The 16,147-nt window shown below is 40.2% G+C and overlaps 1 protein-coding gene across 1 annotated transcript in view; it reads right to left on the bottom strand.

Annotated features, from left to right (window-relative positions):
- Positions 1-968: 968 nt before the first annotated feature.
- The window catches only part of LOC121379460, a 48,735-nt gene continuing 33,556 nt past the window's right edge, over positions 969-16,147 (bottom strand). Inside the window, exons 17-24 of the mRNA XM_041508102.1 lie at positions 15,551-15,711; positions 13,642-14,164; positions 11,285-11,479; positions 9,791-9,908; positions 7,449-7,690; positions 6,099-6,273; positions 3,583-4,842; positions 969-1,373 (exon numbers count right to left, since the gene is read on the bottom strand). Coding sequence (XP_041364036.1) covers positions 1,189-1,373; positions 3,583-4,842; positions 6,099-6,273; positions 7,449-7,690; positions 9,791-9,908; positions 11,285-11,479; positions 13,642-14,164; positions 15,551-15,711 — 2,859 coding nt within the window. The 3' untranslated portion in view covers positions 969-1,188. The remainder of the gene's footprint in view (positions 1,374-3,582; positions 4,843-6,098; positions 6,274-7,448; positions 7,691-9,790; positions 9,909-11,284; positions 11,480-13,641; positions 14,165-15,550; positions 15,712-16,147) is intronic.

Below are 16,147 nucleotides of genomic sequence, written 5' to 3'. Positions count from 1 at the left end.
AAACATCCACCCTACCCCCCCCCCAAAAAAAAAAAAAAAAAAAAAAAAAAAAAATAAAAAATAAAACAACAACAACAACAACAACCCCAAAAACAAACAAAAACCCGACAGAAAAATAAAACCCCCGCAACAGATCACCTCAGAAAACCCCCAACACCAAGCCAAAGCCAAACAAACCCCCAAAACAAAGCCACAAACCCTCCTTCAATCAAAACAGGAATAATCCGTTACATACAGAGATTAATGGCATTATATTATAGCATCACTGAATATTCAGTTTTCGTTTTTTTCCCAATCTATTTTCTTTTTAAACATATTATTTTAATACGTAGGCCACATCTAAATCACAACCACGCAAACGCACACACAACACACACACCCCTGCATACTCGCAATTCAGTTCGTTGTAAAATTCTACCAATATTTTGCTCCATATGAAGCAACACCAACAGCATTAATCACAGCAGCCATGTTTTAATGTCATGTCTGTGACATGATAAAACCCCCCAAACGTAAACATAAATGTATACGAAGGATATCTGAAGTTGAGGCCAAGGGTGCTATATAGTATATAGGGGATCCACCCCATCAACTCCGGTTGAAAAATCCATTTACATGACAATAAAATTACATCCCAAATAATTTCATTCACTACTCCATTGGGCTATTTCTCGATCCAGTCAGTGCTCCACCACTGGTGCAACAATGGCTTTGGTATATACTGTTCTGTCTGTAGGATAGGTGCATATAGAAGATTCCTTGCTGCTAATCGAAAAGAGTAGCCCATAGAGTGGCAACAGTGAGGTTCCTCTCTCATTATCTGCCATATAACCTAAAGTAAAAAAAAAAAACCCAACAAAAAACCCCAACCCCCCAACAAAAACCCACCCAAACCCCCATCCACCACAACAAAACACTCCACCCCCCCCCCAAACAAAAGACAAAACAACATTAACCGCCTCAAAAAAAAAGAGACCCCAACAACACACTCCTCAACAGCAGTCATAACAACAGCAGCAGCAGCAGCAAAAACAATAACAACATCATCAGCACCAGCAGCAGAAAAGCTAAAACAAAACCCCAACCCACACCAAAATCAAACGAAAAGCTCAACGGGACTGACAATCTTTGATAAATGTCAGTACATTACTGCGTCTGTAATCTTGGCTATGTTCTGTAATTTCATTCTTAACACACCGAGTTACTGAGTGACGTCACATTCAGTTCCTCTTTGTCATCCTTCTCGAGTTCCTTCTCCAGAAAGTTCTTTTCAAGCACCACCAACTGGTTTGGGTCTAGAATCGATTTCACATGCTGCGATCTGTCTGGATCATATTTCTTTAGCTGCTGAAGCTGTCGGGCTCCGAGCTTCTCTGAAAATTCAATATCATCAACATGTACACAATCGAACAAGTCAACAATGTTTCCTACAATGGAACCATAATATTTATTTGTTATTGTTGTCTAAGCACGTACAAAGGGCGGCAGTAGGATTAGGGTGTCCAGATTGAAGGGTTTGCCCTTACCTCCCGGTATGGATCTGAAGATTTAAATAATTCTTGACATGAAGAATAATGGTTAAAGCGGCAGTATCTGGAATATTTTTTATTATTTAAGCATATAGAACAGAAAATCCAATTACGTTTGGTGCATATATGACGCCGCACTCCGCATTGGTTTCACTACGCTGGCTTATACAGGTCAAAAACAAAGTCAGTATTTCGAAAGTGGGACACTTTTGACGGGCTCCTACCGATCTCGGTTTTCATTGGCTTATCACAAGTGTGGAATTCCCAAACAAGAGATCAAGTGAGGTTTCGCAATTTTTGAAAATTTTTAACTGTCTTGATTGAGGGGTCGTCTTGTATCTCCAAAAAATATTTATATCCATAGAGGTATGGTACAACGCCTTTCCAGGGGTCGGTGGGTGGGGGCTTTGCCTTGAAATTTTGACAGTGGCCAGCTGTTGGCATACGCGTTACATGTAAGGGGGTGTTACAAATTACGTAACGCTCTAGGGGTAGAGGAAGAGGGTACTGTGTTCTATTTACGTAACATTTTTCAAGACTATATGTTATTTTTATTCATTACTTGGACCGAAAAAGGTGTTTTTTGGAAATGCGCGGTCAGTCTAGGATCGATCCCCATCGGCGGGTATATAAAAGACCATGGTATGTGATATCCTGTCTATGGGATGGTACATATAAATGATCCCATGCTAAAAAAAAAAAAAATATGTAGCGGGTTTCCAAGGCGCGTGTGCAGGGATTTCAGCGGGGTTGGGGTTATAGACTGTGTTGAGCGAAGTTTATATGGGGCCATGTTCCCCTAGAAAATACATTTCATTTTTTTTTAAGCTTGGGCAAGTAAGGGTTTCGACCTCCAATACCCTCCCCCTGCACATGCATCCGATTCCTCTCTAAGATTATATGTCAAAATTATCAAATGTCAGACATCCAACAGCAGATGGAAGGAAGGATAGGATAGGATTTATTTAACGACGCACTCAACATTTTATTTACGGTTGTATGGCGTCGGATGATTATTAAATCAATATGCTCTAACTTTGATGTCGTTAAACAACCCCCCATAACTTTACCCTTTCCAAACTAAAGAATATTTATTTGAATTTGTCGATTTTAATACGTAAAATTAAGAAGTGAAAACGTTCATTGTCTACTTTAGTATATTTTATTTAAAAAATATATACATGATTAATGTGTTACTAGTATACAAACTAAACTTTGAAAGTTCTACTTACACTTTATAAAATATTAATTCTGAAATAGGAAGGTACGATTGTCGATAATACGTTGTCAAGATCAAACCGATTTTAACGAAAGACTCTAGACCGTATCCTCAACCGAACGTTCTTCGTACAGCGCAAGATTTCTCTTTTAATTTTTTGAGACGAACCCTACAATTTGAAATCGGCAAACGCACGTGTTAACTGAAACTGACAACAGGCTGTCGTTTGTGATTTGCCGAGCTATGGTGGCACATGCGACGAATCAAGCGTATACTTTTGACGATCTCCGTTCATAGCGAACACACACGAGTTTTTCAAAAGTGCATTTGAGCTTGTATTTCATATTTGTACATGATGTTATAATATGGTAATCAGAGACTGTAACTTTAACAAAAATACATAAATCACCTTTTTGCGATGCTCCTTTAATTACTTTGCCTTTTTGTCTAAAGGTAGGAATTGGAAGATGTTATTTTCTAGTATAAATTCTACTGATTTTAATATAAATGTATATGCAATGTGTGTGTGTGTGTGTATATATATATATATATATATATATATATATATATATATATATATATATATATATATATATATATATATATCTGTATATATATCTGTGTCTGTGTGTGTGTGTGTGTGCGTGTTTGTACTGTCTATAGGTTGTTTTATGGAACATCAAGCAAATATAATAGGTGATGGAAAAAATAAGAGGTATAACTGAAGTGGGGACATAACACCCATGTCTCTGCTGACTATGTCAGTATGTATACATGTATCCTATTTATGTTATACATTTGACACACATTCAAACATCAAAAGAACACCTGTACCTTTACGGCCATCGTCTGGCACTTTGAAGAGACTCTCTGGCAACCAGTCTCGAATGAGGCCGCGGTAGATGTTAACAAGGACATCAATCAGGCCATACGGCGACTGCACCTTCTTGATGTTGTCCCTCACCACGGTCATGCTGTTGTTCATGATGGCCTGAAACATCGTCAGCAGAACGAAGATGATGAAGAACACTAGCGTCAGACAGTAGAGCTGAGCCCATATCGGGGCGACCAACATCAGGCGACCCATAATGTTCTTGCCCAGCATGTAGGTGAAGATCGTGAACATGGAATCGTAGATCGTGTGGTAGCTGTAGTAGTACGCCGAGAACAGGATGTATCCACTGAGGACGTAGGCGAAGAAGACGATGCTGAAGACAGCACTGAAGCCAAACAGTTCTCGTCCGGAGTAGGACAGAACTGCTGCAATCACGGTGACTCGTCTGTTGTAACCAAGAATCCTCAGGACTCGAATTGTGGTGAAGAAGACGAGAGCACCGAGAGTATACACAAACAGGGAATCCCATATGGCAATGTGCTGGAAGTTGATGAACCTCTTTGGGTTTTCACGAAAGCGTTTCAGCGTCTCTGCGGCATTCACCTCCCGGATTATGTAGAAGACAATCGCCACCAGACACCAGATGACGGTTATGAAGTCAAGTGTCTGCCAGATGTGAGTGAAGTAACTGAGTTTCTGGTCGTACAGCTTCTTCACAATATTCACCGTGAACATGACCATGATGATGCCGATGACCACCTCGCACAGGAGCACGTATGCCCCAATTGGACCCAGGTGCTGGGCGAGTCTGAAAGTCATGATGTCCTTCCAGACTATGGTGCTCCCAATTTCTGGGAACTCTGCAGTGAATCGACAGTGCGCCATGATGTTGACGAAAGGATTGTAAAGAGTGAACTCAACGAACACTGCCCTGGTCTGTCGGTCCAGCCACAACATGGAGTACAGCTCGTTCACCATCTCCATAGACACGTCGTAGTTTACGTTCAGCTCCAGGATGTAGCCGCCGCCGCTGTAGACTCTGTACTGTCCTGGGACGGGGATTCCCCACACATCACTGGATTGAGTGTACCTCCACGCTGGTGACGTGAAGTGGGCAGCCTCTTCACTCAGTGGGCAGGGCTCATTTTGCCAGCCGAGGCAGTAGTTACCCGATTCTTCACCGAAAATCGAGTAAGTGCCATAATAGGTTATATCGGACACAAGACTTTTATATTTGTTCCCGTAAAATGGACTTTGACCTGCAGAGAAGACAGAGAAGGAGATACAAGTTACCACAGATATACGCAACAAAGTCAAATTTAATTTCTATTACACGACTATATGATGATTATAAATATAATAAATATGCAAATTAGATCATATGCTACTGAGACTACTTTAAATAAGAGACTATAAGCAAATCAGTGTGATGAAATGTCCAGTCTCTTAGTATAAATAGTGAATTATCCATGTGTTCATTTTAAAGGAATGTCTAACATTCTAATTTGATTGCATAAACCTGAACTCAATCTTAATAATTACTAATATTGTATAAATCAAATAATGGAGTGACCAGATACAAGATGTCTCGGTTTCTATATGCAAGGAGGATTTATAAATAAAGTAAAAAAATATTTTAGGCTGTGCTTATGACGGGTGCAACCAGTAAGGCAGGACATGCTCAACTTTCGCGAACACCTGATATCACTGTTTTTACAGTGATTCATGAATACATGCCATGGCAGCTGTATATATTCCAATGAGCTCTATCCTGTGTAAGTTGTGGTTTTCTAAGTTAGTCTTGGGAGTGGCAGTCCTCTAACGAGTGGTGTAGTACGATGAAATATCCTGTTACATATCTCCTAGAGGAGTGGCGGTCCTGCTAAAGACCAGCACCTGGTAGTGGATCATGGAAGCAATCACAACTTTGCCTGACATCCTTTCGACTTTACCTTGTGCAGATATGATTTTAATACGGCAAAACGGTTTTGTCGTTCAGATTAAACCGTACCTCCATACTAAAACATAACTATGAACTCAGTAGAAACATGGACAACCCCTCTGTTGTATAGGAATACAAGACATAACTATGAACTCGGTAGAAACATGGACAACCCCTCCGTTATATAGGAATACAAGACATAACTATGAACTCGGTAGAAACATGGACAACCCGTCCGTTATATAGGAATACAAGACATAACTATGTAGAAACATGGACAACCCGTCCGTTATATAGGAATACAAGACATAACTATGTAGAAACATGGACAACCCGTCCGTTATATAGGAATACAAGACATAACTATGTAGAAACATGGACAACCCGTCCGTTATATAGGAATACAAGACATAACTATGAACTCAGTAGAAACATGGACAACCCGTCCGTTATATAGGAATACAAGACAGCCGCTAATGTAACGAGATTGGTAAAAGAAATGATCATTGTGTGATACAAATGTTGGACCAATATCATGGTATACATTCTTAAACAATTGAATAATCAACATACGGCGAGGCATTCTGACTTGACGAATCCTGGCAGGACCCACACGGAAGCTGGTGAAGTCACTAAAGAACAGTCTGGTAGTCCATGGCAACCGCCAACCTCTGGTGTCTTTTTCTGGGAACATGCGAGGTATAAAAGTCTCGTTGGCCCAAGTAAGAAAATCAGCATGGCTTTGAATCTGAATAAGAGAATCGGTGAAAGTAAAGACGTTTTATTTGAGGACATCATTGGAGCACATTCATAAATTAATCATCAACTATTAGATGTTAAACATTTTGTAATTTTGACACATAGTCTTCAGACGAAAGTTGCTACTTTTTTTTCCTTTGGCAGCAAGGGATTGTTTGCATGCACTTTCCCCCAGGATGGACAGTACATAGCACGGCATTTGTTAAACCAGTCATGGGCACAAGGTGTAGAGAGTGTGTGTGGGAGCGGGTGACATCGCCAGAGAGTTCTGTCCAACATGGGAAGGGGATGGGGACTCTTTTGTGTCATGTATTTAAATGCAAACTATAAACTGGGATAACCAAGACGGGAAGGGGATGGGGACTCTTTTGTGTCATGTGTTTAAATGCAAACTACTAACTGGGATAACCATTAACGTTTTGAAGTCAGTTCTACAAGTGTTATCGGACAAAGCCCAAGAATAGCCCACAAGAGCAAATGGAGAAGAGGTGTGATCCTCCCTCACACACCACTAGATTACATAGTTTTAAAAAAACATCATTGTTGTTAGTTGATTGATTTGAAACATGTTTTGAAACCACAAACAAATAGATTAGGCACACGTTATACAACTTATTACGAGGCCTTCTCCATAATACATACACGTCATGACAGTAATATATTTATGCAATTTAAATATGAACAGAAATGAATATTATCGATAGAGATAAAGAAAGAAAGAAGGAATGAAAGATAAGGAACAATAAAAAGTTCTGTATATACTCGATAATCACGTGTAGGCCTACTTTAATACCAGACACAGATGTTGTTTGAGCTTCATGTAGACAGCTTATATGTGAGCCTGTCGAACGACTTTGTGGCGCCAGTATCACTTTGAACTCTCAGACACTTATTTACTGTCTATGAATAGGTGTTGCTTAAGTTCTTCATCATTCATTTGTGATTGTGTACAATGCAAGTGGCAACTATTTTTTAAAAGGCGAAACCGATTTCGCCTTACGGTTACTGGTATGGCGAAGTCAGGCTGGTCAAAGCGAAGTATGGGCTCACTTCGCCTGCTCGCGTGAGCCCTGCTTAGTAGTGTTTAAAAACTAGGGTCTGTCACTTTAATAATAATAATAATAATAATAATGATAATAAATGCAAAGAACAAGAACGTCTTACCAGTTCAAAAGGGTACTCGATGTTGAGTCCCTGTTTGAAGAGGTTGTGCTCGATGTTGGCGTGTATCATGTAGGAGCGGTCGTCGCGGTTGCCGAACGACAGACTGTAGAGCGCGAAGAGGAACACCACGTACTGGATGAGCTCGAAGAACACGCTCTGAGCTTTCATCTCCTTACGGCGCCGTCTGCGAGCCTTGGCGAGCACCGACGGCGGGAGCGGTTCCGGCAGGTTCTTCAACTCATCTTAACAACAATAATAATAACATTAAGGAAAAAATCGAAATATTCGGTCTTTATTAATTTTATATATTTTTATTATTATTATTTTTTAAAAAGCACGGACTGCACAGAAAAGGCAGGTATTTATAGGATATTAAACGAGCTTCCATTTCTTATCATGTCTTGAGGAACATAAACATGATACGAAATGGTAGTGAGTTTAATATCCTATTTATTACCCATAATCGATCTGAATTCATCGCACTCATCTCGTTTCGATGACGTTCCTGTAAGGCTGTTGTGCGCCAATTGATGACGTCAAAAGTGTTATGTCCCACTTGACATTCTAGTGGGATGTATCACTTTGATATGTACCAAGATATTTCTAACCATATGGATAATAAATATATTTATTACCCATATGGTTAAAAATATCTTGGTACATATCAAAATGATACGTCCCACTAGAATGTCAAGTGGGACGTAACACTTCGAGGTCCAACGGTAGCGTAATCAATTGGCGAAATACAAGCATACAGGAACGTCAATCAAACGAGTTGAGTGATATGAATTAAAATCGATTATGGGTAATTAATAGGATAACATGATACGGACTAGAAGCTCGTTTAAACACACACACACACTCACACACACACTCACACATACACACACATACACACACACACACGCACACACGCACACACACACGCACACAGACACACACATTCACACACACAGACACACACACACACAGACACACACACACACACACAGACACACACACACACACACAGACACACACACACAGACACACACACAGACACACACACACACACACACACATTCACACACACACACACAGACACACAGACACACACACACACAGACACACACACACAGACACACACACACACAGACACACACACACACACAGACACACACACACACACACTTTTCATCTGCCTTGGTCCCTCATTGCCCATTGATGATTTTTCTAGTTCCAACCAATGCACCATAACTGGCCAAAGGCCGTGGTATGTGCTTTCCTGTCTGTGGGAAAGTGCATATAAAAGATCCCTTGCTACATTAGGAAACACGTAACAGGTTTACTCTGATGATTAATGTGTCAGAATTACCAAATGTCTGACATCTAATAGCCGATGTTTAATTGAACAAAACAAACATTTTGCCCCAAATGACCTCATTTGGACTCACAATGTCATGGTGCGTCACAGTGTTATTATTTGAGGAGACGCAAAATTATTGCTGGCATACTGCTACTACTACTACTACTACTACTACTACTACTACTGCTGCTGCTGCTGCTGCTGCTGCTGCTGCTGCTGCTACTACTACTATTTCTGCTGCTGATGCTGCTGCTACTACTATTATTGATACTACTACTACTACTACTACCATTATTACTACTACTGCTGCTGCTGCTGCTGCTACTACTACTACTACTGCTGCTGCTGCTGCTGCTACTACTACTACTACTGCTGCTGCTGCTGCTGCTGTTACTACTACTAGGGCCCCCCTCCAAAAATAAATATTCTGGTCTCTCGTCAGCGCGCTGGAGTATTTTGACCCTAGCGCGTCAGCATTTTAAACAGTTTTTTCCCCACTTTTTTCAAAACTGCATTTGGAGCCAAAATGATCTATATGCTGGCTTGGACCATTAGCTTTCTTTCATTTCTCTCTAAAACAGGCCCTTTTGGACTGAAAAACTTGCCTTGGCTATAAGGAAAATGTAAAGGAAAATATTTAGGGTACCTACATGCAAGGCATGTGGCACCATAGCCATTGAGGATGGATCAACGCAGATGAGAAGAACGTAATCAAACTAAATATACCCACCTTTTCTGTACAATCCATGAAAAAAAAAAGAGTATCATCGCCGCATTAATTCTGGAAATTTTGTCCAGAGACGTTTTTTTTTGGGGGGGGGGGGGGGGGGGGGGGGCTAATAACCAGTGATATAAATATTAAAAAAAAAAAGTAATAATTTTGACTTGTGAAGCGAGTGACAAGTGAAAATGATTTTACTCGGGACATAAATTTGACAATAACTGGTAACTCGTTTATTATCCTTTATTTATTATGGTCAGGTTTTATTATTATCACCCGTTTTTATTAATCCAAACTTCTCTGCTTCAGTCTCCACTCGATTCATATCAACATCACCCTTAGTGAAGAACGGATCTCGAAGACAGAATGTCAACATCAATGCTACCAACACCACCTGTGTAGAAGAGGATAACATATCTAATGACAATATCACAACCACTCACGTGTAGAATTGCAGGGCCGTAGCTAGCGGAGGTGGATGAGGGCAAGGGAGTGTGCCCCCCAAAATCCTGTAATAACATGATAATTTATTGGTTATTGATATTGACGTTTTAAGTATGTTACCTCCCTGAAATGGCTGCAAAATGGTATTTCATAGCCTCTAGATTTCAAAATTCCGGGGGAGGGGGACATGCCACCGAACCTCCTAGTGTCTTACGGCTTCCATGCTCGTTCATTCCAAAAATTCATCTTTCTCTCCCCCCAACACAAAATCCTAGTTACGCCCTTGAATTGGTAGAAAATGTGTCAGGACAAATGCAATAAAGAAATCAAATACACGTACGGCAGCGTGTTCAACATGCTGACGTGTTAGTCGTATAGTGAAATAAATTACGATGGTGCAACTCCGCAATAAAACCATTTGTAAATCACCTATATATTCTTACCCGCTTCTCTCTCACGTCCTCTTTCTTCCTCTTTCTCTTTCTCTTCTCTTCCAGTTTTCTGTCTCCAGTCTCTCTCTCTCTCTCTTCTCTCTCTCTCTCTCTCTCTCTCTCTCTCTCTCTCTCTCTCCCTCTCACCGCGCCCCCCTCCCAACCTAACCCCCCCTCCTTCTCTCTCTCTCTCTCGTCTCTCTCCCTCGTCTCCTACCTCTCCGCAACTCCCCCCGCTCTCTCTCTCTCTCTCTCCCCGCAACTCCCCCGTCTCCTCTCTCTCTCTCTCCTCCATTCTTCCTCTCTCTCCTCTCTCTCTCTCTCTCTCTCTCTCTCTCTCTCTCTCTCTCTCCTCTCTCTCTCGTACCCCATCTCATGTTTAATGTTTAATACTATGGATCAACTAGTCAGTTAAAATCACACTAGATTTTAAAACAATAAATTAACGGTGTTTCAGTGTCAAACTGCCTTTGAATGTTTTTAATGCGTCAAAGTCGATGGCCCATTGTCATTAAAGAAAAGTGAACTTATATATTTTATTTGACGACGCTCTCAGCACAGTTTTATGACATAGGAGCATTACCATTAATGCATCAGTAACGCAGATGATGTTTTAACGGTTAGTGGCCAATAACGATGATGTATGACTTTTAATGAACCAAGAGCGACAATGCATTACCTTTAATAGTCAGTGACGATGATGATGATGACGATAGCGGCGAGTATGCATTAAAAGGGTTAACGACGACGTTTCGTTCTTTACCTTTAAGGAATAAACAACGATGTCTAACTACTAGTAAAGGACCAGTGACGTTAGGGAACTTCTTCAAACCAACCATTCAATACTAATAAAGCAAAGCCATTAACAGACCATTAAACATGATGATATCGTTACCTTCAAGGGGTCAATGACGACAATACTCTCTATGAAACAGACGACGAACGACGTCAGCCACGCCTCGGACGTCGCCTTACCCCACTGCATGCTGTAGAGCACGAGGAAGAAGCTGCACGTCAGCACGATTGTGGCCAACAGAAACCACGCCACGTATATGCAGAAATGAGGCAGTGGTTTGTTGTGGTAGCGCCTCTGAATGGTGGAAAATACAACATACAAAACTAAGTTAAACAGAGATCGATGCCGAATTTACAAAACCTATGTTTGACTAAATGTATTTAGAATGGTTAAACACCTGCGTTTACCTGCCGCCCCCCCCCCCCCCCCCAACCCCCAAATATGTTGTTAAAGCTATACCAGGTATACTGTGGAATATATTTTGTGTTGTTTAATCATTTAGAAATTAATCAACAACATTTGTTTTTACCTACCTACCCAATTTACATGGCATCATGTATATGGTACCATTAATACCAATGTTACATAAAACACCTGTATACGCAAAGTAATAAATTCATCACATCAAATACATTTGAAATATACAATAATATTAAATTCATAAGCACAATACAATACAATCAAAACAAACCTGATATGTGCAGCCCTGCCGAGAGACCGCCTCACTCCCAACCCTCCCCACCACCCCTACCCACCCCCACCCCACCATACCCACCCCCACCCCACCACCCCCCAAACCCAAACAAACAAACCACACACAAACATCATGAGTATGTGAAGCCCTGCCGTAAAGAAAATGTATAGAAGAGTCTGCTCATACATGATATTGATGGCTATACAGGCACGGCGCAGCAGGCAGGAGGGTGGCTGGGGGGAAAATTCGAGCCCCCCCCCCCCCCCCCCCCCCAAATGATTCTGAATCAATAATATTCAAAATCAATTAATGCAGAGATGAATGTTACTTGTAGAATACAGGAAATTGTATTTCGGGACATCTAGTTTTGGACATTTTACTGGTGAGCATACCCCAGAACCCCCTAAAAATTGCTTTGCGCTCTCGATCTCAGTCAGCCAACCCCCCCCCCCCCCCCCCCCAATGTCTACTTGCTTCCACCGTGCCTGCTATACGGAAACTGATGAACGGGCAGAGGGAGTGAGAGGTACATGTAAACTCATCATGAAGTTTGGAATCGTGAGTGAACTACGATGCATTTAACAACACAACTTGGACCTTTCTGTTAATGAAACAAGGATCTGAGATACGGTTAATGATCTTGTTTCTTATAGGCATGCAGACCAGTTCATTCAGATTATAAACTTTCTAAACGTCTTTACATCAATTTAAACATCAAGGAAATGCCATGTACACTGTATGTAGCTAAAACAGCAGGGTCTTGCGGAGTTCGTAAATATGGACTTGACAGTTTTATAAACACGAGGTTCTTGACATCTAATACGAAGAACGTCATCATTCTTCAAAATATACAGGGCAACTCCCTTTGCACGTACAATAAAATGCAATTCTGTATGCCTGTGAACGGCAGTGATTCTTGTTTTAATAAATGAGCTTCTAACCCAGTGTTCGAGATTGACGGTATCCCGACATGCCAGGGATACCAGAATTTAATTTTGGATACCAGACTTCAAGAACCCAGTATCCCACCGGGATGCCATATAATGTTGTTTTTTGTTTTTTTAATCCTGCGTTCTTAATTTTCACTAAAAAAAATGTAAGTCGTCATTTTCTGGTAAGTTAAGTAAACGTATTTTCGAGCTCGTACCCAGTCTAATGCTATGCCATAACAATACCCTCCCCCTCCCCCCAACTTGTACCCAGTTTAATGCTACACTGGAGCAATAGCGGCGTAGCAATAGACTGGGAACCGCTAAGTCGCTATTGTTTTTGTTGGATGTTTTCTCACTTCAAATTTTATTTGAGGTATCGATTCCACATCTGCAGAAAATTGATACAGGTAGGTTTATCATCAGTAATGTCAGAAACACTTATAGATTACTGCTAAATATTAATTTATGTCCAAATTCCGTTTGATTGCTAATGTCACAAATTCCACGATTTTGATTGCGATGTAGCAATAGACTGAGAACGAGGACAATGTCGTCCAAGTTTGTTATGATGTTATTTATGAATTTCATTTAAGTAGGATACTAAATTCTCAGGTGGGTTACCAGATTTTGAAATGTTAGTATCCAACTGGGATACTGCCCAAAATGTTTAATCTCGAACACTGCTAACCCAATGAACGTCATCATTCTTCAAACTGTTCAGGGCAAATTCGTTTGTCCTCCCTCCCCAAACCCCAATAAAATGCAATTATATCCGCTTATGAACGGAATTAGCTCTTGTTTTAACAAACATGCACATCTGAAATTCTAACCTGAAGAACGTCATCTTCGACGTCGTCTGACATGATGCTTTTTGCCAGCGAATCCGGACTCTGATTGGAACCTGTTCTCCTTAACAACGCCTTGCGTTTCGGCTTACACGACTTAAACAACATTACCAACAACACCATCGGCGGCATCGTCAGAAGCAGGCTGACGGTGGAAATGAAAAATTCCGTCATCGAGAAGCGGAGAATTCCGATTTTCACCTCGTGGCGAATCGTCTCCTCGTCCTCCTTTTCCGCTTCTGTCTTGTAGAACATAGCGCTCGTGATCATCACGAGCATTAGAAGCGCGAGGCAGGATGATACACGTTGCACACGCGAGAATGTGCAGCGTTCTGGCCTCATGAAGACGGACAGCCACAAGTGAGTGTCTGTGATGTTGAGGCGAGCGTGCTCGGAAAACAGCTTATCGAACGTCATGAACTCGTCCTTGACGACTACTGGGAGAACAACGTCCAAGAGTCCGTCGTCCTTGTCGACCGAAAGCCATCTGTCACAGGTGAATATATATCTACAAAAACAATCACGTGAAAATATATCAATAAACAAATAATCACGTGAAAATACATCTACAAAAACAAACACGTAAATAGAGGTTATGACGAGCATAATACACTATTTTCATTCCTAATATATGATATTGATGATACAGAAACACACGAGGGTAATAATCTCTTTATCATATAATCTCAAGCTTAATACAACGTGTTTTTCTAAACTGTATACACAACTTTAATTCCAGTCAGCCATTACCTGATATTCAAATGACGTAAAAATATGTAACGCGGTGTTGCTTTGAATGGAAATGACGTCAAGCTTGAATGACGTCATGTTAGATGTCCATACATAAGAATAAACTAGTGCTTAACGTTTTTGTTTTCTGAAGGCTGGACAGCTTTCAGTGTAAAGTTGCTATCGAAATGTTTTTGTTTGAGGACTATGAATGCATAAGTCAGTTATGGAGTGTCACCTTAATACGTTTGCTTAAATATCAATAAAACTAGTGCCGTTACCTCGATTATATTACATCTAATTGAAAAAGTTATAAAAGTATGTGATCTGAAAAATATGAAATACTTTGATTGTACTGGAAATGTAAGATATTATATGATAAATATAATTATCTAGAAAAACAAACGTGAATATATAGACCTACAGGTATCTACAAAACAAACACGTGGGAATATATCTACAAAAACAAACAATGTAACAATATATCTATTAAAAAAACCCGTCAATATATATCTACAGAAACACCTGAATATATATATATATACATACATACATACATAGATATATACACGCACGCACACTAAAACAAGCACTTGTATATATATTTACAAAAACAAACGTGTAAATATATATCTACAAAACAAAACACGTGTATATATATTTACAAAAACAAACGTGTAAATATATATCTACAAAACAAAACACGTGTATATATATTTACAAAAAAAGAGGAGAAAAACGAAACACACATTAAAAAACCCCCCCCCTCTCTCTCTCTCTCTCTCTCTCTCTCTCTCTCTCTCTCTCTCTCTCTCTCTCTCTATATATATATATATATATATATATATGTGCGTGTGTGTGTGTGTGTGTGTGTGCGTGTTCGTGTGCGTGTGTGTGTGTGTGTGTGTGTGTGTTTGTGTGCAACAAAAACGTTCTATACACAGAATACATATTTATAGTAATGTATACAAATAAGCATTTAGTATTATTTATGTGTGTAAATAAACATATACACACTTGCGTCCATCAGTCTATCCATCCACCCACCCACCCACCCATCTATCCATCCACCTGGGTCAACAATTCATTCATCCACCTGTGTGTATGTGTGGTGTGTCTGTTGTTCTTATTTGTGACCAGTCAAAGAAAATGGCGACTCGCTTGCCTCAACTGCTGTTGCAGATCCTCCACCACTAACTTGTTGAGGAACCAGGAAGCGGAAGTCCCCTCTCCGGCGTTATCGTGCCATATCCTCAGGTACGACAGATCACCTAGAGGCGCCGATACGCTCATTATAAAGTTCATTACTGAACCAGTGTTTATTGTCTGAAGAAAAAACAACCCCACAACAATCACAGAATAAGAAAAGTAACATTAATATAAACCTATCGTCGTCATGTTTATTAAAAAATGTCTGCTCTCCGAAGTGGAGGGATGTGCATGGTTCTACTGATTTTAATAAGATGTCACGGGTTTGTTTAAATAACCTATGGACCATCATTTCTTGTACAAGTACACAAACGCAGGTACTAATGTACCAATGGTATTGTAGTGGTTATTAGGATACAATTTAAACTAAATGTTGTTGGGTTGTTTGGCTGTCTTGACACAACAACCCGCTGTGACTGCATAAGCTACTTCTAAACAACAGAAGCAATACAAATTTCACACAACTAGTAATTTATAATATCAGTCACAGGGGACAATATTCAAAATCTTGGGTAACCGGAAATCAATTCAAGTGAGTTTTACTTAGGTAACC

This window comes from Gigantopelta aegis, chromosome 8, assembly GCF_016097555.1.
Source record: "Gigantopelta aegis isolate Gae_Host chromosome 8, Gae_host_genome, whole genome shotgun sequence".
Taxonomy (NCBI): Eukaryota; Metazoa; Mollusca; class Gastropoda; order Neomphalida; family Peltospiridae; genus Gigantopelta; species Gigantopelta aegis.
Note: the sequence above shows the minus strand (reverse complement) of the source record. Positions and strands in the feature narration are given on the sequence as shown.